Genomic DNA, 25,420 nt, shown 5'->3' with positions numbered 1-25,420 from the left:
AATTGAAGCGACAGGTTTATGATAAAAAAAAATTAGATTCCGCAATGCTGGTAAAGTTGATTTACGGCTAGTACTAAACATATTTTGATGGATGTACGGCACCGTACATAACCGTATATCTTGTGCGGACGGACATGTATGGTCTCCGTACATGTTGAGTGTATAAGGAATTTATGCTCTTCCGTACACTTAGAGAGTACGGGATTATACCATTCCCGTACACTATGAATATAAAGGCTTATACATTTCCCGTATATTATGGATGTACGGAAATATACAAGTTCCCGTACACGCTGAGTGTTCGGAAAATTAACAAATCCCGTACACTATGGATATACGGAAGTGTACTCTTTCCCTGTCACCCATGCTTTAAAATAGTTTTGAATTTTGTAATCAAGTAAGGTTAATTGTTCTTTCATTTGACAGCATGTATGATATGAACAAAATTTATACCATTGACTTGCAGAGAAACAGGAATATGTAAGTAATAATCATGTTTTGTAGAAATTGTAAATGCTTTTTGTGGTTTTAACAGCCTTTGATGAAATTAAAGCGACACTTTTATGATACAGAATAATAAGATTTGACAATGCTGAGTGGTGTTACATTTGACAGCATATATGATACGATCAACATTTATTACATATACCATTATATGACATCTATATGATACAAAATACATCACGTAATTGAATTCGACAATGCTGGGTGGATAAATTCACGGCTAGGGCCCGGGAATGTTGTTTTTATATTGAAAGGTGGCATCTAATACATTTAAGAAGTGTCTACACTGTCATTTTCTCGGGTATTTTATGGCCTTTCCAATTAGTGCATGCCGCGTGGAGATCATTTGTTTGCATAACCACATGGCCAGTGGGTCACATGGCCAGTGGGTCATAAATCTACGAAACACAAATTATCAAAATTATTAATTAATTTCATCGACAAACTGCGGAAAATGTTATAATCATAGTATGCATGAATTGAATAATGATAAATAAACAAAGAAAGAAAGAAAGAAAGAAATAAAGAAAGAAATAAAGAAATAAAGAAATAAAGAAAGAAATAAAGAAAGAAAGAAAGAAAGAAAGAAAGAAAGAAAGAAAGAAAGAAAGAAAGAAAGAAAGAAAGAAAGAAAGAAAGAAAGAAAGAAAGAAATATCCAGCATGTTTATTTCACTTATAATTGTATTCAAACAATTTTATATTATCTGTGACATATTCGTTGATAGATGCTGATAAAATAAGATCATGTCTAAGATAAGGCGTCAAATGAGACCGATTACTAATTAGAAACAACAAAACTATTCATTAATTTCAAGTGTTCTAATTGCATTTTATTAAAATACCATTAAGTTCTAATTTTGATGAAACCAGATTTGTTTTTATCTTTATTTTATTGAAAATGGCTCTAATTGTTTGCTAACTTTCTTCATAGTTCGATTCCTATTATGAACTTCCTTTTCATTGAAAGCAGTTTACCCTAATCCTCCCATTTGTATTAGGGAGTTGAAATAAAGATGCTCTTTAAACATGCATTTCAAAGATGTACCATTTTAACATTTTTTAAGTTTTTTCTCATCTGCTGAATTTGGCATCAATGCCTTCATGTCAGTCATATTAGACAACTCACAGTATAACAGATCTCAACTGTGTTGAAAACTGCCGAAATATTTAGTTTTTTTTTAAAGCGTTAGTATTATTGTAACGCTTTTAGCCATAAAACACCAATTTTTAAACCTAAATATGAAAAACTGTGATCTGACCATTTATCAGCAGTCTTATATTACTGAATTCCAGACATTTACGCAAAATTGGTTCATTCCAAGACAAAAAAAGTTGTCAAAACGGTCAATCTGTGAGAGTGCAGTTTTAATACTCAGTTATTATTATGTATGTAAAAGAAATGCAGAGGAAGTCAAAATCAATGTAATTTGGTTTACTTGTATGTCAGTGTTTTGGCTCTCCTTATTTGTTTAATCTTTCTCTCAATCATAAAGAACACATTTGTAATGAATATATAGAAGAAAAAAAACGTATTATACTACTGATGTGCAGATTGTCGGAGGTCATGGCGGATAGCAAATTGCAACTGAAAAGCCGCGCCTTATATGGACGCTGATTGGTCAGTCTTGTATTGGCCGGCTAGTTTGACTGACAGCTCGCGTTATGTCAATTAGTGACATGATCATTTCCTTTGAAAAACCACATGGCCAGAGGGTCATAAAACTTTACGAAATACAACTAAAACACACTAGTTCTAAAACCTATTAATTAATTCGACAGACTGCGGAAATTTTATGACCGATTAAATATAAATTGAAATAATGAAAAATTAATTCAAATATAAATAGCCAGCTTCCTTATCCGACTAATTATTGTATTTAAACAATTGTGACAACTGTTTTGAAGAATGCTGATAAAATCCGCCCTGAGGTCATATCTAAAATAAGAGGCATCTGTTTTTAAAGAAGTTAGACTGAATACTTATTTAAATCAAGAACAATTATTATTCATTTCAAGTTTGCATGATTTTGAAAGTTCTGAATTGAAACTTTTTGTTCATATTCTTGATTAAAAAACAGTTAAACAATTAAATCAAAATTTAAGAAGCAGCAAACCAGATTTTTTCTATTCCTAAATTTATTTTAAACGGCTCTAATTGTTAGTTTACTTTTTCATAGTTTGTTACCCATTATTAACTTTATTTTCATTAATAGCGGTTGACCCTAGCCCATCCATTGGTATGAGGGGGTTGCATTAAAGATGCCATATCTTTAAAGTTGCACTCTCTTAAGTTTGACAATTTTTACGTATTTAAGTTTCGTCTCAGATCAGCTAAATTTGGCATCAATGTCTTCACTTCAGTCATTAAGATAACTCACAATAATGATCTCAACTATTTTGAAATCTGCCGAAAATTCTATTTTATCTTAAAGCGTTAGTAGTAACAGTTTAAGTCATACAACATCAAGTTTGCTTTTTTGCTATGCATATTTATGCGACTATAATAATTTCAATTTACGATAATATAATAATATTAATAATAATAATAATAATAATAATAATAATAATAATAATAATAATAATAATAATAATAATAAAAATCATAATAATAGTAAATAAAACAATTTTAATATTTCAAGAAATGCGTAAGTTTCAGCCATTATTTAACTGCTGGTCATTTAACCAATCAAGAGCGTATAATTAATAGCCAATCTTAACAGCGGGATGCAGAAAGTGCGAGAATCGATATCATCTGTGTCATTACATGAGCCAAATAGCAATAAGGAAGAATACCCAACAATAATGAAGTAAGACTACGAGCCAGCATATTATAAGATATAATTGTTATTTATTTTTTGATAGCACTTCGATTATTAAGTAGTTAGTTTTTCGGTGAACCGTGCATTGGTTTTTATAATTCGAACGTGAACCATTAAACAACCGGATACAATTTAATTCTGATGAAATTTGGGTTTTTCATTTTAATTAAGGTACAGCATTGTGAGCTTAAAATATTTTTAAAGCAGAATAAATGCACATCAGAATAAAGATGGCAATCTGAAAGGTTTGACATTTTGACATTAGACAAGTTTTGGCTCGCTGGTACAGTTTTGAGGGGAAACAAAATAATAAATATGTATGCCTTTATGAATTAATACAAGCTATGAATTGAATTTACTTTGATTAAATATTAGTTGGTATACATTGACAATATTTCATAGAAATGTCATGTACAACACAGATTTATGTTTATGTAATATCATCACATCTGGGAATGGACTGGTTAAATTGTTTAGAGCTGCACTCTCTCAGATTGACCGTTTTCACACAAACTATTTTTGTCTCAGATTTAGCCAACTTTTGTATAAATTCCTTCAATTCAAGCACAAAAATCACAGTCAATTGCTAAAAAACTGCCAAAGATTACAGTTTTTAATGCTTTGAGAGTGCATCTTTAACAAGTCTATACTTAGACATACATAGGTTGTGTCATATTTTCTAATGGATTTTCTATCACGGGGTTTTCTAACTTCATGGTGATGAATTTACCATATTGCTGTATTAATCTGCATTTCAAATGTCTGTAAGACAAAGGCTTGTTGTGTCTGTATAATTTCTTTTTTCAGTGACCTGATGTCCGTGCGCAATTTGACCTAACGCCTGAAGCCAAGAAATCGCGGAATGGAACTTATATTAGTTGTGTAATGTTTTCTTGATGTTTGTTTTAACAGCCTGTATAATTTTTGTTTGACGAGACAGTGGAATTTTAATCATACAACCTTTTGTTTGAGCAAATGCCATAATGAAATGATTATGTTAAGGCGGATCTAGAATGACATTTAACATTGATTACTCAAACATGTTTTTTTTTTAAATCTTATGGATTTATATAAATAGTAGTTTTTCCTATGTCTATAAATAATGTCTTATAAAAAACAGCATGTATTTGTTATTTCTTATCATCTGTGTCTAACACGGTCAAACCCTACCTAGGTCTATCCCGTATAATGTCCGTACATTCATCCGTGTAAGGGGTCCGTATTCCAATACCGTACATGTTGCGTGTACGGGTCCGTATATCTATCCCGTACACGTTGCGTGTATGGAGTCCTATATCCATCCAGTACATGTTGCGTGTACGGGGTCCGTATGTTCATCCCGTACACGTTGCGTGTACGGAGTCCGTATATCCATCCCGTACACGTTGCGTGTACGAGCTCCGTATATTCACATCGTACACGTTGCGTGTACGGGCTCCGTATATCCATCCCGTACACGTTGCGTGTACGAAGTTCTATATCCACCCCGTACACGTTGCGTGTACGGGCTCCGTATATTCATCCCGAATACTTTGCGTGTTCGGGGTCCGTTTATTCATCCCGTACACGTTGCATGTACGGGCTCCGTATATTCATCCCGAACACGTTGCGTGTACGGGGTCCGTATATTCATCCCGTATACGTTGCATGTACGGGGTCCGTATATCCATCCCGAACATGCGAGTGTACGGGCTCCGTACATCCATAAATATATTTTTGCCGAAAATTGCTATGCTAAAAATATGTATTTCTTCAAAAATACGTGAAAGAAAATATTTTGATAAGTCCGTATATCCACGGGTACGGGGGTGGATATACGGAAGTCCGTACACGTGGTGTTCCATATACGTATTCGTGCACGGGTCCCGTACACATTGGGTGTACGGGCCCGAACACGCCCGTATATTCAAGATGTACGGGACCGTTCTTTCCCGTTTATTCAACCATTTTCCACAGTGTCTGTAGGTTTAGACTTCATAACGGTTAACAGTCAATAGAATCCAGAAAATGTTTCGGAATTATTGTCTTATACAATGATAACATAATAAACAACAGTCAGGTCAAACTACAGCTTAACTTTTAATTTCGCCCTAATTACGAAGTTAATGATGAAATCAATGATCGTTTGCATAGTCCTTGTCCTCTGAGGTTGGAGAATATAAAATAAAAATAAAAACAAAACATATGCTGACATAACAATTTATTGTTTTAGTAGTCCAAACAAACAAACAATAACTTAACAACGATAACCTTTCTTAATATAGACACACCTAAGACTCATCAATACTAGTCCAAACTTAACCAATATATTTATAGTTATCAATAATACTCATTCATCATAACAAAGATGGCTAAAGATGATTTTGAAATAACAGAAAAAAGTGTACATTGTCCTCATAGAGCAAAACATATATCACAGATATTCGAGAAAAAAAGAGATGCTAAATACAAGTGAATAATGTTTATGATTGTGGTGTACCTGTTTATGGCTCTACCTGGTATGTTGTACTAGACATGTGTACAATACCTGTTTAGGGCTATGCTTGATGTATGGTACAAGATATATGCATTATAACTGTTGAGAGCAATGTCTGGTGTATGGTATAAGATATGTGCTCTTGAACGTTTAATAGCGATACCTGGTGAGTGGTATAAGAAATGCAAACTATGACTGTTAAAGGGCTTTGACTGGTGTGTGGTTTAAGATATATGCAGTATTACTGTTAAGTGCTTTGACTGTAATTTGTCTATTGATATGGAATTTTTAAAATGTCTCCATGGTAGTACACAAAATCTTACATGATATTGTTCAATTTAATATAAAACCTCCAAACAAATTCAGATTTGCAAACAAAGTCGTGTAAGCATATTTTTGATAAACAAAAGTAATTAAATGTGATAGTTTTAATATTCTCTGGTATTAGTAATGTTCTACATGTTTACGATCGATTTATTAAACTATATTTAATGTGATATAATTTTATTTTTTACTATTTTGCTAATAATATTAACTTTAATCTTATCTAAAGGCCCTTTTTATTTTTAAGGTTATGTGTTGCATTATTTATATGTTTTTTTTGCATTTTATAAAAAATAGCTCTGCGAGCTGGTGTTGTAATTTATGTATTTATGAAATAATTTGTCTTGTATAAAAAATATTGTACTCTGTGAAGAACACACGCAAGTTCTAAACTTGCATGACTTGTCCAATTATCTGCGCGTGCTTAAGTTTTGTGCCCTTGATCATATTTGCTAAATGTATAAAATTACAACTATTGTAAATATTTTATTTTTATTTTGTTTTTCCTTTGTATTATATTAATACATGTTAAACATGAAAACAATACGTGTCATTGTGTCTGTGATAGCTCTAGTGAACACTGTACACATACTATTTACAATACAAGAAAAAAAACTGTGGATGGCTAAAATTAACTGCGTTTAACTTGAATGTACACATGATCTATTTAACTATAATTGCAAAATAGAGAAAAAACATATCAAATGCTTTTCGAGTGCATGTTGTAGCTATTTATATACTTAGTGTCATGTTGAATTTGTAAAATTGCGTATATGAATTACTAAACCCAGAATGATGTTCAGCAAATGGTATATTAAAACGTACCTGCAATATATTTTGTTTCGTATTTTCTCTAAATAATATGCACCTCTGAAATTATATTTCAATATATATTGAGTCGGAGTCTCAAAATCAAAACTCAATATTTGCAAAATATCTTGTGAAAACCAAAATTTAGCAAAGTTTGATGTAATCAAATTAATACGGAACCAACTATACGCGATACTGGACATACTCTTACATTGAATTATATGTTATTACTTTATTTACAAAGTAAATATAAATAATGTTAATATAAATAATGCTTCACCGTGTGCTATTTTGCCTTATTAATCTACAATACTACTTATTAATAATCAAAATATTCAAAACGTAGAGATCATAAACGCGATATGACATATTTAAAATTTTCAGAGAAAAACGATGCATTGTGATTTGTAGATGTGTACAAGGAAACAGACATTAACTTGAGGTGACAATACGTTTTATGTCAGATTTATCAATTTTCATCTACAACATTTAAAACACTTTTGACTTTTAACAGTCAAATTGGAAAAAAGTGTGTACATGCTCAATATGATACCGCTTAAAATACAAACATCCTGTATTACAGAACAAATATGATTTTTAATTGTAACTGGCACAAATTCTGAAAAAGTATTTTAAATCGTGCATAAATCACGGTAACCAGCCGTGTAATGCTCTATCAATCGTTTATTTCAAATAATAACACAAACTCAACCATTTAAAACTTGAACAAATCCCTTACAACGGAATCTCATACTCGTTAACAAGGTCAAAAGAAGAGTTGCACGTGTTGCGTTGCAATTGCTTGTGATACTCTGTCAGGTACTTGTTTATCCGTGAAAAGGCAAGTCGTTCCTTCGGGTCCGCCTTCCAGCACTGTAGCATCACGTGATATACAATGGAGGGGCATTCCTCCGGCCTTTGTAGCAATATGTTCTCTTCCAGAAACCGAATAACCTTAAACGCAGAGAAAAACAACATATAACGTGGTACAATGTTAAGTTCAAGGCACTAGATTCATCGACTAATATCAACAATCACTATATTTCTGTTCATACAATTCACTTACCATTGCTACAAATGAGAAAAATTCCTTCCCTAACAAAATTAAATGTGCAAATTGCCTTGACAAACGTTGATAAATTCAAACCGTACGCCAAATTTGAAGCTGTTTATATGTGCATACATTAAATATAATAAGTAAAAAGTTAAAATTACTGCTTCGTCACTTCACTTTGTTTTCTGAACCACAGCATTACTATACCTCCTCATTCGTATGTCCATAATAGGGTTGTCTCCCAAAGCTGAAAATCTCCCATAATACCACTCCAAATGCCCAAATATCAGACTCGGTGGTAAATTTGCCCCACTTTACCGCTTCTGGCGACATCCACCTGACCGGCAACATGCGAGAGCCTCCAATCTGTAAAAAGACAATAAGATTGCATTAGAATTTGATTGTGGGGCATTCCATTGTAGTATTACTAAAACATTGCATTGTGATATCAGAATACTTAACGATTGAAAGGTTTGTTGAGATATACACCATTTCAGGGACAACTCGGTACGACTTCCTCGAATATTAAAAATAAATGTTTAAAACTGGTAATTTACCTTTTCTGTATGAAAAACTTGTACTTAAACCCAATACTTAAATTGAGTAGCAACTACATAAAAATAATGATCCTGGAATAAATTGTGAAAGACCGTGCAGCCTTTCCCTCGAGAGACTCGATTTAACAACTTTTTTGAAAAGCTGATGTCTATTGCAGTATACCATTCTCTAAATTATAAACGTTTTTGTTCAATATTTTTAATTAGAAACACGTGTTTACGTATTGCTCACATGACATTAGCGCAAATAAACTTACCCTGTAGTAATCACATGTGTAGATATCACGTGACATGCCGAAGTCGGATATCTTTAAAGTTAAGCCCTCTCCAACGAGACAGTTCCTGGTTGCTAAGTCACGATGAACGAAATGCTGTGACGTCAAATATTGCATTCCATTAGATATCTGCACGGTGATGTCGATCAAGTCAATCTGTAAATGCATTTTAATTTTAACACATTCATTGAGTGCATACTGGGCAAACGATTAAAAACAACTGAAAAATAAAGAGTTGATATTGTACAAACATAAAATAACATAAATGGTAAGAACGATTTATCGTATATTTAACCATCAAACCAAAGCCAGTACATCGGTTACAAGACATGGCGAGTTCTCCTTTATAGGTAAGGATTGTTAAACTTTACTAATGGATGATAATAAACTATATATATAGCATCACGATTTGAATATTAAATTTGTCTCAATAGAAACACACAGTTTAATTTCAATTGCTTGCAGGAGTTCAAAAGATATAAAACAGTAAAATATCCATTAAGTAAGTGCTTTTTCCTAATTAATTGAAACAAATGCAACTAAAGCTATTGTGGTTAATATTTGATTGAAAAGCTTCTAAAACCTTATTAAATTGTCGGTCAAACCTTTGTAGGCCCAATATCTAGGAACCGAAGGAAGCCATAATAAAAAAAGTACGGAAATTGTGTCCTCGGAGGGATTTCATTTTGATCTTTTGTTTTTATATACTAAAACGTGATTCCAACAGTTCAAGGTAATCTCGTTCAAATTGAAGGATGGTCATTTTGGAAAGAATGTGACGTTGGAAAATGTTTTAACAGCATAGGTAGTATTTTGATGTAAGATGGATACCATGAATTATGCAACTGAAGACACAATGCAAGCGTACAGTGTTTTGACATTATTTAGCTGTAATTAACTGTATAACGTAAGACTCTGATTAAGAACAGTAGTTACATGTATATTCAAAAAGCTACAGAAACATGCTCAGTAGCAAAAGTTTAAACATAAACCCGGTTTAGTGGCAATGGCCAAACGCCAAAGACATAGAACAAAATTCACAAACAAGAAACATAGAACAGCACACAACTCAAATGAAGCCTCTTTATTGTCATCTATGGAATACATTTGCCATTAAACATTAATTGGCTTCGCTTCCTTTTCAGTTTTCAGCAGGACTATACATGATAAACAGAACTATATTCGTGAATATTAAAGTGTTTGCATATTATGTTTTTACCAATAAATTACCTTTGGATCAGTATACTCTCAATCATGTTTGAATAAATTAGAGTATGAGAAAGTGTATGTTTTATCATTAAATTACATTAGCTAGTTGATGCAAAGCCTTAACCTAAAAGCCTAAATTAATTAATTCACCATTTTTAATTAATAAATTGATTGTCATTTTTCATCAATTCATTGATTTGATGTATCCAAGTATTGATTTATAGACAAACCTTTTGAAGCTGAAGAGTCTCCTCAGTTTGTGGTACACTGTGATCATTTTTTCGTAGAAGCTCCGCCAGGTCTCCATGTTTCATGTATTCAAATACCATGTAAGGGGTGTCACTGTTGCCTGAATCATAACGTGTTCAAACTATATGCAAAATGGGTAGTAAATAAGAAGTGTGAAGTTAATAAAACCCATTAATTCCTAGTTAATTTATGTTCCCTCCAAAGACTGTAACCTTACTTGCGACGTGCTTTAACTCTTTAGAAATGTGCAGGGCATTAAGCTATGAGGTACAAGATCCATTACATATGCATTCCTCTAACCATTCTAGGCCTGTAAACTAATAATTTTCATCTCGATTTGACACAATGTCGGGACCGTTTATTTTGTAGAAACCGACCTTTTCATTTTAGGGTAAAGATGCGGACAAGCGAACCACTGGAGCACCCTTAACCTCCGTTTAAATAGTATTAATCTGAACAAATCACAGCTGTTCATACGTCTTCCAAGTTTTGTTTTCTGCATCCATGTGTGTAATGTCCGCATATAATACTGATTTGAAAAGTATTAATTACGTTGATAATGTCATTACAGCGACACTGACATGTCAAATCGTCGTGTTGTCCCGGCCAAGGTGGTAGTCCTTTTTTAAGACACTAATTCATAAAAAAATGCAAGACAAAAACAAAACCGCACAAGAGTCTAAATAAAAGGCAAGTCATAAAGTTCAAGGTATTTTTATGTGAAAATTGCATGCAAATCATAAATTTTACTACAATATTTATGCAAAGAGTTACAGAAACATGCTCAGTAGCAAAAAGTTTAAACATAAACCCGGTTTAGTGGCAATGGGCAAACGCCAAAGACATAGAACACAAAATCACAAACAAAAAACATAGAACAGCACAAAACTCTACAAACAGCACAGTGCATAAATACTATATATATATAAAAAAAAAATAATTGGTATGTTTATCAAGAATTGTTAGGTACCGCCTTGGAACGGTCAGTAAAATGTAATTTTACGGGGGGGGGGGGGGGGGGGGGGGGGGGGGTTGAATCAGTTTATGTGCACAAACCTCACTCATATCCCAACAATCCTTAATAAAGATAAAACGCAAAAGGTAAATATTATCAAAGTATGCATTAACTTGAGGAAACTTATCATTAAAACAAAAACAAAAAAAACAATAAAAAACGAAAAGGTAGACCTTCTACCTAAGGTAAGTACTTCTATGATTAGAGATCCCAACCCTATCTGCAGACGGAGGGAAACAATTCAGAGCACCTAATGCAAATATTTTTCAAAGATACGATGCAGTCATCGTTAGAAACCAAAAACATCACACACAGTCTGCCTTATAAAATAAAAGGTTTAAAACTGTGTGATCATAGAGTTTCATAATAAAAAGCATCATTGTACTAAAACTGGGAACATTGTACTAAAACACGTTTTGGGTGACAATGATAATTTAAAACCTAATAAACGTACCAGTTTGAACAGTTCCCAAGAGTTTCAGAATGTTATCGTGATCAAAGGCACTCATGATATCTACTTCACGTTCGAAGTCCTCCCTAGCCTCGTTTGATACGCCCTCTTTCAACACTTTTACTGCCACATCTCGCTTTTCCTGACTATCTGGTGACTCCAGTTCACCTGAGTAAAAATAGTATAATCGTCTGAAACTGCACAGACAGTGGATAATAAGTAAAACAATCTAATTTGCTATTAAACATAACATTTCACTAAAATATAATGCCTTAAAAATGGGTCGTTTCAATATTTAGCCAAACTTCAAGATAAAGGTAAATTATATAATGAAAACTACAGGGACAATGATAAACATTATACACTTAAATCAACTTGAAAGTAATATCTACATAAAAGATAAAATCGTGAACTCATTGTTTTGTTTAATACAAATTCAGTTGTGTCACAATGGTGTCTTGATGTCTGTTTGCTTACAAATAATTCCATCACCTTTGTATACTTGTCCAAACGCTCCTTCCCCAACCACCTCCATCAATTTGATATGTTCAACAGGAATATTAACAACACCGGCTGTTTTCTTGTAGGTGTTCGTAATGCTCATTAAATAATTTGGATTTTTGTTCACAACGTTTATTTTGTCCAAAAGATGGACTCCTTCACTTGCTTTAATAACTGCAGTATTTTTGCCTCTAGGACTCTTTCGACACCAACCGAATCGTCGTATGATAACAACAATTAGTAGGGCACTGAGAAGGACTGTTCCAGCGAAAGGAATGAGTATTTTGATACTGATGTCGGATGTGCTTAATGTATTTTGGTTAATTGTGTCGTCTGCTAAAGCATTCTGTGTTGCCTGAAAAAAAAAATATATAGCATATTGAACTTAAAATAGTGTCAATGGATATACTCATTTTCCCACGAAATACACTCGGCGGATTGAAAAGTAAACAAATAAATTTTGCGAAATGACTATCTGTAATCGCTAACACCTCCCTCCTTGATAATCTTTATTCCTTTTAGTTTTTATCATTAAATAAGAATAAAAGAACAAAGTGAACCAACAAACTAAAATATCATAATATAAATGCTATTCTACAGCAGTTCTAAACATGTGTGTGCAGTACATGCTGAGTGTTAATGGACGAGTACCTCTAATTAAAAAATGACTGTATTACATTTAATTGATATAACCTTTAATAAAGTTTGTGCAAGTACATACAATCAAACAACATACCTGTTGGTTAGATATGTAGTCACCCTCCTCATGAACATCACTGTCGTTTAACAGAGCCGTGTATGCCGGGTTCTGGTGAAAGCCGGACCCAAATTGCGTCGGTAACCGGATCACTCCGGACGACGCCTTCTCCTCCGGTCTGTGAACGTTATCTGTAACGAAACTGAACGTTTCAACCATTGTAAGCTTATCAGAATCTGGACAAGAGGATCCAGCATTCAAATCACACTCAGATATTCATCCGTCGTAAGTTCTGGTAATCACCAAGGAATTGAGAATGGTTGTTAATCGTATGTATATAGCAGCTCTATCAGATAATAGGTTACAGGCTCATAATTGCGACGTAGGATATGATTTACCTTTGATAGTGGAATTTCAAATATTGAAAAAAACTCAACTTTCAAAAATGTAACGAGATATATCTTATTGCACAATGGTAACAATATAAAGCCAAAGAAGAGAAATGCGATCGAGCCAAAAAAAACATTTTTGTAACCGCGATAACAACCATTTCTCAAGTAATATGGACTCAACTTGAACATATAACACTAATAAATGAATGAATTGCATGATCGATGTCATTATCGGGATATGAACGAAGCTTGTCCGGTTAAGTGTGTAGAGTCCGAAGAACTCCATGCCTATTATAACAAGTCCAACTGCATTCATATCCACGATAATTAAATAATTGACACATTTCATCACTTATTCTTACACAATTAGTCCACTATTTTTCCAGATTCGTTTAGAGAATACTTCATAGGTTATATGTAAATTACATTTAAACGTGAAATTAAACCACTAATAACAACAATGCATTTAAAATATCCTTTTAAACACTTTCCAACATATTAATTTTAGTTGCTTGTGGCCTTCTGACACAATGCAAACAATCACAAGATAAACATTTTTAATTTATATTAAAACACGATGATTTTCGATCCGAATATATCCAAAGATATTCCCTTAATTGAAAAATATTTGATATTGCCGAAACGAAGTTCATTGAAGGGGTTGAAAGCTTGGATGAAATTAAACGTTAATGGTATAAATTCAACTGCGTTTGATTTTTCCTGGCATTAAATAATATTCTACTTTAAATGCCGATACTTGTAGTACGCATAAAGTGTCTCCAAATTGAATGAATACTCTAGATTGATTGTCCCGAATGAGAGTAATCATGTAATAACTTTTCCTTTTTGAAAACAAAAACTTTTTTACTAAATTTCAAGCTGAAGACAAGCATTTCACATCTTCAATCACATGCAAAACAAAAAAAAAGTTATTTAAAGACAAAGTCTTATTAAATGTTCGAATAAGTCCATTTTACATTGTTTTGTTTTGCAAAAGTTAATCTTAATTCCTTACCTGATGACTCCAGACACGTTTCATTCTGCATGACAGGCACGAGGTTGTCCACGCACACGCATATGTTCTTCATCAGGATATCCCCCGTTGGGCACTTGCCATTGATAGGGCAATCCCCGTCATCCTGGCACTTGATCGCATTCGTCAGATCTATAAATAGAAATGGGATATAATTGACAGCATGTTTTTTTTATTTAATAATAAATAACTGCTGATTTGGGTTCTAATATTCTTCATTATTTAGATACTGATAATAAATCAATATCGATACACACTTCCGGCTTCAACGACTCTTTGCTGAAAAATGTCGAATTCGACGTTATGTTGCATGAACGATGAGATCTCGCATGGGCAACATGACAGCAAAATATTCACAATAGTTACGCATCAAGCGTACCATACCTAAGGTAACGTCCCTCAAAATATTCTTTTTTTGAAGGCTTCCATATAATATAAGAAATGGACGTTTGAGATAAATAGGTTCTTTAATTTGTCACAAAACTTAACATGCGGTTTTTATGTATGTGAACTAGTCATATGTGTTTTTGAACTGGATGTCTCTAGAGATTATGGAAGTATTATTTGTGTCCGTCTTTATTGATATCGACATAGCCCTTAATCGTGTGTCACCAATCGACGACATACTATTGGGAAACTCATACGTTTATCCAAATAACTGATTTTGTTCAAATAAAATTCAGCAACATTCAACATGTATTAGTAATATAGGTGTAAATGTAGTATACATAAATGTATGATTGGGTTGCACGTGTTTCATATACAATGCGTCACCAATGTATATGGCTTTCAACGAGTTTTCCAGACTAGTTGCATTACGTACTGTAAATGCAATATATTATAAACTGCTTTTATTTATTTTAGTTCATTACTAGACCATTGAATTGAGTTCTAGAAAATGACAATCAGCAATTTCATAATAAATGTCTCATTCGCCATCGAGCGTTGGTACATTTATATATAGTCACCTACCAGTAGCAAATGTCAAATTGTCTTCTGTGACGAATGTCTCCAATTGTACCATTTGTAAAGCAACTGTCAACTGTGGTCTATGCACTTCAAAATGAGTCAGAATCAATCACAAGGAGAACTATCCCTTTACAGATTATATATTCCATTAACAGACACTTAAGACACTATTTGTCTCATTGAGAACCTTCTGTTCCCAACAGTGTATTTCGTAATTCATACATTGTCTTAGTACATTAGACGTCAGAATTTTATTTTATCTGAAACGTGCCTGCAGGTTATTAGGGCTGCTTTGATTTCCTTATTTGTGTTGACCTTTACAAATACGGTTTTATAAAATTGACAGATAATTGCACACACCACAGTGCTGGGCTTCTTAATTGCCATCATTTAAGATACAACTACAGATTCAATACAAGTACTAGGAACACGTGTTCTGTGTCTATTTTATTAGGAACACTCTGAAACTGCATGCCAACTTGACTGGTTATCGCATGGGTTGTCCAATGTTTACCATTGATAAACATGTGAAATAGATACATAAACTCATATTCTAGATATACAACACTCTTAAATTGAAGTTGTAATTTAATTCAAATCAAAATTCAAGTGTTATCATTTCAGAAGCATATGAGATAATCATTTTCTTCATCAATAATTTAAAACCTATAACAAGCCGTGATGCTGCCAACATAGAGCCTGGGAAAACTTAATTGATAGTAATGATTGATTTATGACTGAAACATTATTTTCATGAGCCTTTATTATGTGTCAGCCTTTAAAACAATGAATTGGTTACTTGCTGTGATTTGATTTTGCAATCTTGCGCAACAAAGATCTACTTATATAAAATTATTTATTCAACCATTTGTAAAAACAGAAATTATTGGAAAATCAACTGTAGGTCATTAGCACGTATAGCTTTTTTGCGTTAATTAATTCGAAATTAACTACATGTTAGACTTTGCGTTTGAAAAAATGGTATGTTTAGTTAATTTAATTCCATAAAGAGCTTTCCCTTTAAACTTAATGTTATGGTCATTTAACATGAAGAACAAAATTATGTTGTTATAGCATGTTCATCCTTTCCTCAAGCAATCCTATTTGGACTTGCAATTTATCGCTTCACATCACTGTCTCACAACCAAATCGTCCATGACTTCATTTCTAATTGGATTGCCAATTCATTTCATTTGAATCCTGAATCCTCGCATGTAATATGAACAACATTATGAATCAAATGATTTGTGGCTGTCTCACTTCAAGGGGGATTTCTTTAATGCCAAAGAAAGATGAGAATAGTCTACGCTGTATGGACAAGACCAATAGGCATTTGAGTTGAACGAAATGTTTAGCGGCTGGTTTTACATGGTATTTATTTCCTCCCGTCATTGATATTCATATCGCTTTAATATCCGTGATGTCAACAACGTGATGTTGGCGACGATTTTATTGCAAAACCGGCTCATTTTTCAATGCGCTCGATATCATAATTTAATGCATGTGTTGTGAATTATAAAACCTGTTTCGGTTGAGTTTGTTTGAGGCATTGAATTTTGTGACTCTGAAAAAGGTCATCCTTGGATTTCCAAAGTGGTGATCATTGGACTAGTATGGGTAATATTGATTCATATTATAACATGCGTAATTTCATAATTATTCAATGATTAAATATCATCGATAGTTTTTCCAAATTTTTGCAACCTTTGAGTCAATTCGACTTTCTAATTATCATATTATGAAGAGTGGCTCAAAATGAGCCATTCATAAAGCAACTGTCAGTGTTGGTCTTTGCACTGAAAATCAAACAATTTATATAATAGTATTGCTCTACTCGTTAAACATAATTAGTCTCATGGATACAAGTCCTCTTCATACAAAGCTGTTAACGTTTTTGAATTTATCTCAGGGATAAAGTGTCTGCGTTAAAAAACACACCTAAAAAATTCAAGTGTTTGCCTTTTATGATTTTAGAAAAGAAATACTTGACCTCTTGTTTCGAGCTTCTTTTAAATCACAATTGATGTGCATGTACCTTATTAAACATTTCATTTGACCTTGGTGCTTTTACTTGTCATTGGTGCGTGCATTTGTAATGAACTTTTAAAATCCCATTTACACATTTACAATTAAAAAGTCTAATTGAATATTTTAATCAAAGTCATTTTTATGCTATTAAACTTATTTTGCAATCATAAAATGCATCGTTAATTTACTTTCATGTAAAATCAACCCATTTAATAATGATTGACAACCTGTTATTGCAAAATTATTCTTTATGTCGTTGTTGGGACACACGAAGGCAAACAAATAAACTCAATTAAAACAAAAATGTTTTATTTAGTGAATAATTAAACTATTAACATACACGTTTTTGCTCTCACGAATCAATTTCACGGATATAGCTTAATTATTTATCAACTTCGAAATGATCTTCAACTCATTATTACGTCGTCAAAAAAACCCCAACATTTTAACATTGTCACATAAATTATCATTAATTCATGAGTATATATCATCTTTTAATACCAACTTGTTTTTCTAGAGTCTTAATTAACAGGCGTGACGTTTGTTTATTGTATAGATATGAATATCGTGTTTGATCATTAGCTCAACATTAGCTTTTTGGCTACTAAATACGTGTTGATGGTGTGGTAGTTTATACCCTATCCTAGTTCATAACTATTAATCATAAAACGCAAACACGTTAATGTCCTTTTTTATGAGTAAAAAAGAGCATTTTATGACCTTTCCGCCGTAATCTGTTGCATGACAAATACGTATTAATACTTACTTCTCCTAGTTAAACAATCAATTAACTATGTTATACTTTTAGTATTAAATATCATTGTAATTTTCTGACAAACAATATTTGAGTGATTGAAAACTGGATCAGTAAACTTGTTTATATCGGGAGCCAGAATAACGTTATGCACATTATTGTTAATGGACTTCATTCCAAGTGGGTCGCTGATTCTTAAACACATGAAATCTGCGTGTAAGAGAAACGATTATCGTTAGAAACGTATTTATAAAGTTGGCATCTTTCAAATTGCTTCCATTCTGAGACTAATTAGGCGTATCTAAATTGAAAAGATAAGAACGTAAAGATTAATGTTTTGTTGCCCTCTATTCTTAATAATATATCAATTCTTGCCTTAGCTGCGTTTTTTATGCCACTCTGATAATTGAACATAAAGTGCATATTAACTTGTTACTGACATACTTATAAAATGGACCCAGACTCGAGTCTGTTTTTCTTTTTAAATAATTAAACGAATCCGACCGGCAAATTGAATCGTTCTCTAATAGTTCCATGAACTTATCGACAAATGATGATGCTTTGTGACCCTAACTTATATTGGTATCTTATGATAGGTGCGTACTCGCTGACTACTGATCTGTCGACTTAATGAACTTGCATTATTAAAAAAAACTATGATGTTTGACCACAGCTTTTGTGCATTCTAGAATTCATATCCAAACCAATTCAAGTAGTTGAAAGTCTAATCACAAATCCATTCAATGGGTTAATGCCAATGAATATAAAAAAGTCTCAAACCAGGATCACGGTACAACAACATACAACTCTAAAGACAAGACACCACATACATTAAATATGAAACTAAGGGTGTTTCTCAAGAAATGGTAGGTACCGCCTTAAAACGCTCAGTTAAATGAAAATTTATTGGGTGTTGAAGTTTGATGGATCCACGCTGAGTCCAAAAGTTAATATTTTTGAATGAAAGCACATGCATGAATTCAAGTTATCGGCACGATGACTTTGTTCAATTAACCCCATATTTGTTTGGGGTATTAACGAACCATTGCTTATGTGCCTACCAAGTTAATGATTCTGCACCGAATCGTTGGTAACGAATTGAAAGTGATACGCCGACGACGATTCAGGACAAAGTACTCCATTAATGTATTACATGCTACAAGGCGTCATAACAACTTCAGTAACAAACAGTTACCGTTGTAGATGTAGACTGACTTATCAATTACGTCTAAGCGTTATTATTAATGTTTTAACTGTTTTATAGGGTTTTAGTCAGGAACAGGTATTTATAAAAAACAGCCAGTATTTTGTAATGCATCGGTAAAAAATTGAAATTGTTTCACAGGCATAACTCATTTGTACTTTATTATTTTGGCAGCTTTCGAACTGGTTCTTGATACGCATTTTTATATCGATACTCGAGTGTTAGGTTATCTACTTTTATCAGCTAGTTATTCTTATTTTTAGAAAGTGTTCTTGAGATCTTTTGCAGTTTGTTCTGGAAAAGTCTTATTTGAAATATAAGAGCAAGTGATTTTTATCATTTGACTTTGGTATTTGTATTTATGTTCCTTTAATCAATACAAATAAATACATAAAAGTTACATAGTGACAGAACACCTAAATCTTGGATGAATATGATTTTTTCTTTTATAATATTATATAAACCTTTCAGTTGGATTACTTTTGTAGGATCTAATTAGTGCTTATATAGAATGTTCAATTTTAAATATATATTATTGATATTTTAAGGCAGGCAATCGCTAGTTTCTACTCATCTGTTGGGTTTAGTGGTCGTTAAAACGTTTGAAATTGTTATACAGGCATTTTTTAACTTTACTCTTTTTATATTTATCTTCATTTTACTCTTCTTATAGAAGTCAGTTTGTTTTCTAAAAGGTTTTTATACAAATGTATGAAACGTATAAGACATTAAAATTGGTTCAGATTTGAAAGTCGGAAACAATAAATATATAAACGGTAACGCATTACATTTTTTACAGAAGCCAGTAAGGGTTCGTTATTCAGTGATCATCGTTTTTTAAACTGTTCAAGTGTAACTGTTATCAAAAACATTATGCTCTTCAAACGTTTTTGTCCTAAATATTGTTCTCTAGAAGACAATCAACAAATGCATGAACAATCCTCATACAAATCTGTAACCCACTCATGATATTAAGCAGACGCAATTGCATCTCATTGACAATTGTTTTTATTTTGTTTCTGTTATCCATAAAAAATACAAACACATAAAATTAAGCCATAAACAGCTTCCATTAAAATGCATTATCAATGCATAAAGCTGTTAATCATTTCAATCGATGCAATGGGTTTGTCTAATAACTAATAAAATAAACAGGACATGACAATACGTGACTCTTATGTCATCTCAAAATAACTATTAATGTGAGTATAATATATTCTGGATGCTAATAAGAAGGCTTTATGGACTTCAAAAAAGCATGGTATTTAGAAAATCCTTTAAAGGACAAAGTATTTAATCATTATTTAACACAAGGTGAACTTATTACAATATAAATTATCACTTCAAGTATTCTAAATATAAAAGAAACACATCTTAAAATTGTTTAAACAGAGCGTATTTGTAAACGTCGCAATATCATTGGACTTATATTCACAATGCTTGAAGCCAATTGAACCTTAATTTGGTTTGGACAGTGGTAAATAGTCAAAGATTGGTGTAAAAACGTGATGTTTGCATGCTGCAATCGAACTGAATGTGAACTTTTTATTCACAAAAACGAAGAGAAAGCGGTCGTGTTGGATACTAGGTTATTAAAAACAACAAATCATAAAATAAACGTTTCGATTATTTTAATTGCCAAGTTATGTTTTTATACTATTGTTGTACATTATTATTGATAGAATATAAAACCAAGTTTGTATTCACATGAAACTAAGTGAGGACTCAAACGGCAGGAGAGAGAGGCACAAACGTACAAACATTTAAAACAGGCCAAACACAAACATAAAAAAGCTGATTTAAAACTTTATGGCGTTATGATCACTTAAGGGGGGGGGGGGTAATCAATCTATTTTATTTGCGCTTAACATTATAACTGTCCCCAAAATTATCATTATTAGTTACATTATATTTTATTGTAAATAATAAACATACGTGATATACATATTTTCGACAACCAATTTTATTGTACAATTGGGTTGGGCCACAATTTATTACATCATAAGAAAACGGCCCTCCCCAGAAATTATCATTATCATTATTAAAAACATAAGTAAAGTTCCGAATGGGAGCAGGCATCACTAAAAATAGCAAAGAACAAAGCAAAAATAATAAAATATCTAGTGAAGTTATTCTAAATTCTCAACGATCGGATACAGACAACAACTGCAAAACAAATGGATCAAGAGGGAGAAAAGGTGCCAACTCTTAAAAGGCACGATACAGTTATCCTACAGCAATCTGACAACGATCGCCCGAGCAAATTCAAGGTTTAAAACAGTTACCAAAGCCATGGGAAGTTTATAAAGTCATTAATTGTCACAGCCACACAAACCTTTTAGCACACCAGAGAGCAAACACAAAAGGAACATTACCTGAAGTATCGGTTCTGGGATAATGAATTAAGAACTAAAACATTAAATTCTGTCAATTAGATGTAATCCAACATGTTTATAAAACTTTTTTTAAGCGATCTGCCCTATAGACAAATGAACGATTTAATTTATTCATAAGGAATGTTGTATATAGTTTCATCAATGAAAACCATCTCTATCACGATGAATATGCACAAAAGAGCCACCCACTGAGTGAGCCAAGTCTGTAGAGTATCGAGTTAATGTTTCAGCGTCTAATATTCAAACTTTCAATCAACAGGAATAACTAGATTATTTTTTTAAATTCAACTTCCGAGAATTAAAAAGTAATACTAGAAAGTTTCAAGATATCACGGAAATGATTTATGTTTAAACAGCTCACCGGCGTATATTCCGTTGAAACTCATAGTTGTTCTGTAGATAGTTCAATTATTGTACCATATAACGAACATATTTTGCTTTTAGAACGGTACTCGTGTTATCCATTGTATCATTCTAAGCTTCAATATATAAATCATACATATAGACATATACCACAAAGAACTACGTATCAGAACTCTGTCTTCATAACAATTTTTGTTTTGTCCATTTCACCATTCTAAGCTTCAATATATGATTCAGATTCTGAACAAAAAACACATGTACAGTGAATGAAACGTTTAGGTTATATCCCATTATTAGCGTCCATGTTCTATCATTATTCGAAGCTATAATATATACATCAGATTTAACACATGAAGACAAATGTAGAGTGTAATTAATATCGGTTTTAAACCCTGTCTATCAAAGTCACCAATGATTTGACATAATACGACCTTGGCAAATATCAAAGCGAAGATAGACAATGACTGTCTGTTTATCATTAAATTAATTATTATTTTGCTTTTAAGTTTTGTTAATGATTGTCATTAAAAACAAGTACTGTGATGTGTTCTTCATAGTTAAATGTGCATATTGTATGCTGTTCTTTTAGTTTTCTAAAGAGAATTATTCCATTGTGTATATATAAAATATCATGGGATCCAGAGTACAATTAACCGAATAAGTATAATACATGTAAATCGTACAGAGTTCAGGCCCCAATTTCTCGAAACTTCTTAAGCTTAACAGACTTAAGTCGCTTATTTCAATTAGCCAAAATACATACTGAAAATGGATTTTCATAAATGAAAAATGATTTATTTTGATAATTATACAGGTTATTCCTACATAATTTCTAAAATTTCTTTAAAAAGTAAATATAATACATGTTATTTAAAAAGTAAATATAATACATGTTATAGACCAAAAAAAATAGATTAGCTTATTCCTGTTATAAGAGACTAAAGAAGTTTTGAGAAATCAGGGTCGGGAGATTAAAAAAAGAAAAAATAGGAAAACCGATTCAGTTCAATTCATTTCAATCATAATAACAATAATTAGAATCAAAAGACGCTCATACATGTGAGTGACATAAACACCATATTAGCGGTGTCTCATAACATCAATATATTTGTAAATAATGTTATCAAAATTATATGATCATTTAACACAAGTGTCAACATGCCGAACATAAGTTTCAAGTTCTAGAAGCAATCAGACTTAAGTTGTCCAATTCGCTTCATACTGCAACAATCCTTATTGTTAGAGCTGACACTTTCACTGCGGTGATCCAAATACTGAACGGACAACGAGTTTCGTATATCAAAGTATTGTTGATTAAAATTCATGAATGCATTGATTTTAACACCATTTATCAACTATATGACGCATTTAACCAACGCTTAAGTTAAGCATTCTGATTCCAAGAGTCTACATTTATTAATAAGCCACATGAAATGACTCTTATCGTGACACTAGTATTAAAAATCAATAAATACGCAAGTACAACAAACATAAACATTAAGTAATAAACTTTTAACTATTTACTTAATAACGCATTAATGGAAAATATCAAGTACTGATAACAATATAATTGTAAACGTGTTTTAAATAGCTGAAAATGCAAACATATTTGTTGACGGGTTGGTCCAAAAAGGTTTACAGTGATCAATTATCGTCATATCAAAACATCTTAAAAACCGTAGCTGTCTGCCCTTTTTTCAGGTTAATCACAGAATCCTTCATAAGTACCATTGTTTTCGATATGCGGAGCAAGAGTGATCTTTAACGTATTATATATAAGTCTTATTTAAAAGTAATGTATATGAAAACAAAACAAAAACATGTCAATATTATCTACGTAGTATTCGATTAACTCTTTATGTACCAAATTCTCAGAACAGAAATGAGAACACATGTTTATGGTCATGAATTACGGAATGTATGTATATTTTTTTAAGACTGTCTCTTTATACTGAATGTACATGACAGGCTGTTCACGTATTCCAACATTTCTTAAAAATTACACGTAATGAACTGGACGCTGAAGTCAAAGGAAAGCTGTAATCATTGTTTATCCGAGCATCTGGAAATTCTATTATTTCCAGAAATGTAACGGAAATCGTATTAGTTGTCGCGATGAATGTGGTTGAAATCCAATAACAACTTTGTTAGCGTCGGAACATTTTACGTTTCAGGAGGTAAACAAAGCCCAACAAAATGCTCTGCTTATTGGCATTGGATCTTTAACACGTAAATTAAAGCCAGATTCAATTGATTCTCTGTTGTATGTCATCTCCTTGCTAAACGTTTGGTCTTTAAAACACATCAATAAATTATATTCTTTCAGGTAAAATATAGAGGTATTTAGATATTTTACTGCTTCAAGCAGTGAAAATAACAATTTATATGAATCGCTGTTTTTAAATTTTAGCCCACTCTAACGACATGATAAAAAGTCAGCGCACACAGGGCTGAGAAAATTGTCAGCGAAGGAATTTCAACACTGACGTTTATTTCGCATTGAATTTGTCTGAAAATCTACAATAAAATGTCATTTTGTATTTATTTTTTTTTGTAAGATCGCAAAATATCGTAACTACGCCATGGTATTCATTTTTTACCACGTACGCGAAGGAAACTACATTTATGTTCCTAATATAAACACAAAAAACATCTTTTAAAGTATTCTATACGCAATGATTTATTCATCTTGAGAAATGTTCAAACCTCTAAGCGTTTTCTTTCTATATTTACAAGGCCAGATGACTTTTCGAAGCACCTGCTCTTTATATTTATGCACATGTAAACTAATATGACATGAAGGTATCTATTATGCGTAAAAGGTACGTTTTAACATTTGGACCTGACGAAATATGAAATATTTCGTATACGTAAAGAAAAAGTTAAAAAGACAGCTTATCAGGTCAGGTGATATGGTAAACTGAAAAATGAGAATATTTATAACAGAATTCTGATCGTATGTGGAATTATTGTATGGACAATATACGTTATTGAGATGGAACAGTGTTCAGTAATGTCAAAACAATTCATAGTCGACATTCCAGCAGTGACTTATTGATCTCCGCGGTGCTAACTGAAAACGTCTATCATTCGGAGCTCCTCGGACATTTTACATCGAAAACAACCTCAGATATTATATGGACGGTTTACAATGTCAGAAATACTTATATTCAACTACGCGTAGTTATTTCTAAATTGCAGTTAAATTTAATGACTTTACTCATGGGAATCTTTATTATTATGCAAGTATACCCTTCACTGACAATCATTTCAACCTAATACACGCAATACACGATAAAACACTACATTTAATAATACTACTATTTTTAATTGTATTA

The 25,420-nt window shown here is 32.3% G+C and overlaps 1 protein-coding gene across 2 annotated transcripts in view; it reads right to left on the bottom strand.

Annotated features, from left to right (window-relative positions):
• Positions 1–5,512: 5,512 nt before the first annotated feature.
• Positions 5,513–25,420, bottom strand: part of LOC128239916 (BDNF/NT-3 growth factors receptor-like) — an 87,532-nt gene continuing 67,624 nt past the window's right edge. The window contains exons 1-9 of one of the 2 annotated variants that reach the window (XM_052956369.1): positions 22,081–22,163; positions 14,351–14,500; positions 12,983–13,134; positions 12,238–12,601; positions 11,749–11,913; positions 10,261–10,379; positions 8,804–8,977; positions 8,197–8,355; positions 5,513–7,889 (exon numbers count right to left, since the gene is read on the bottom strand). In XM_052956369.1, the coding sequence (XP_052812329.1) occupies positions 7,671–7,889; positions 8,197–8,355; positions 8,804–8,977; positions 10,261–10,379; positions 11,749–11,913; positions 12,238–12,601; positions 12,983–13,134; positions 14,351–14,500; positions 22,081–22,105 (1,527 nt within the window). In that variant the 5' untranslated portion in view covers positions 22,106–22,163 and the 3' untranslated portion in view covers positions 5,513–7,670. Of the gene's footprint in view, positions 7,890–8,196; positions 8,356–8,803; positions 8,978–10,260; positions 10,380–11,748; positions 11,914–12,237; positions 12,602–12,982; positions 13,135–14,350; positions 14,501–22,080; positions 22,164–25,420 lie in introns of those variants that run through there. The other variant, XM_052956368.1, reaches the window with a different exon arrangement.

This window comes from Mya arenaria, chromosome 7 (assembly GCF_026914265.1).
Source record: "Mya arenaria isolate MELC-2E11 chromosome 7, ASM2691426v1".
In the NCBI taxonomy this organism is placed as follows: Eukaryota; Metazoa; Mollusca; class Bivalvia; order Myida; family Myidae; genus Mya; species Mya arenaria.
This window is presented reverse-complemented; position numbering and strand designations above follow the sequence as displayed.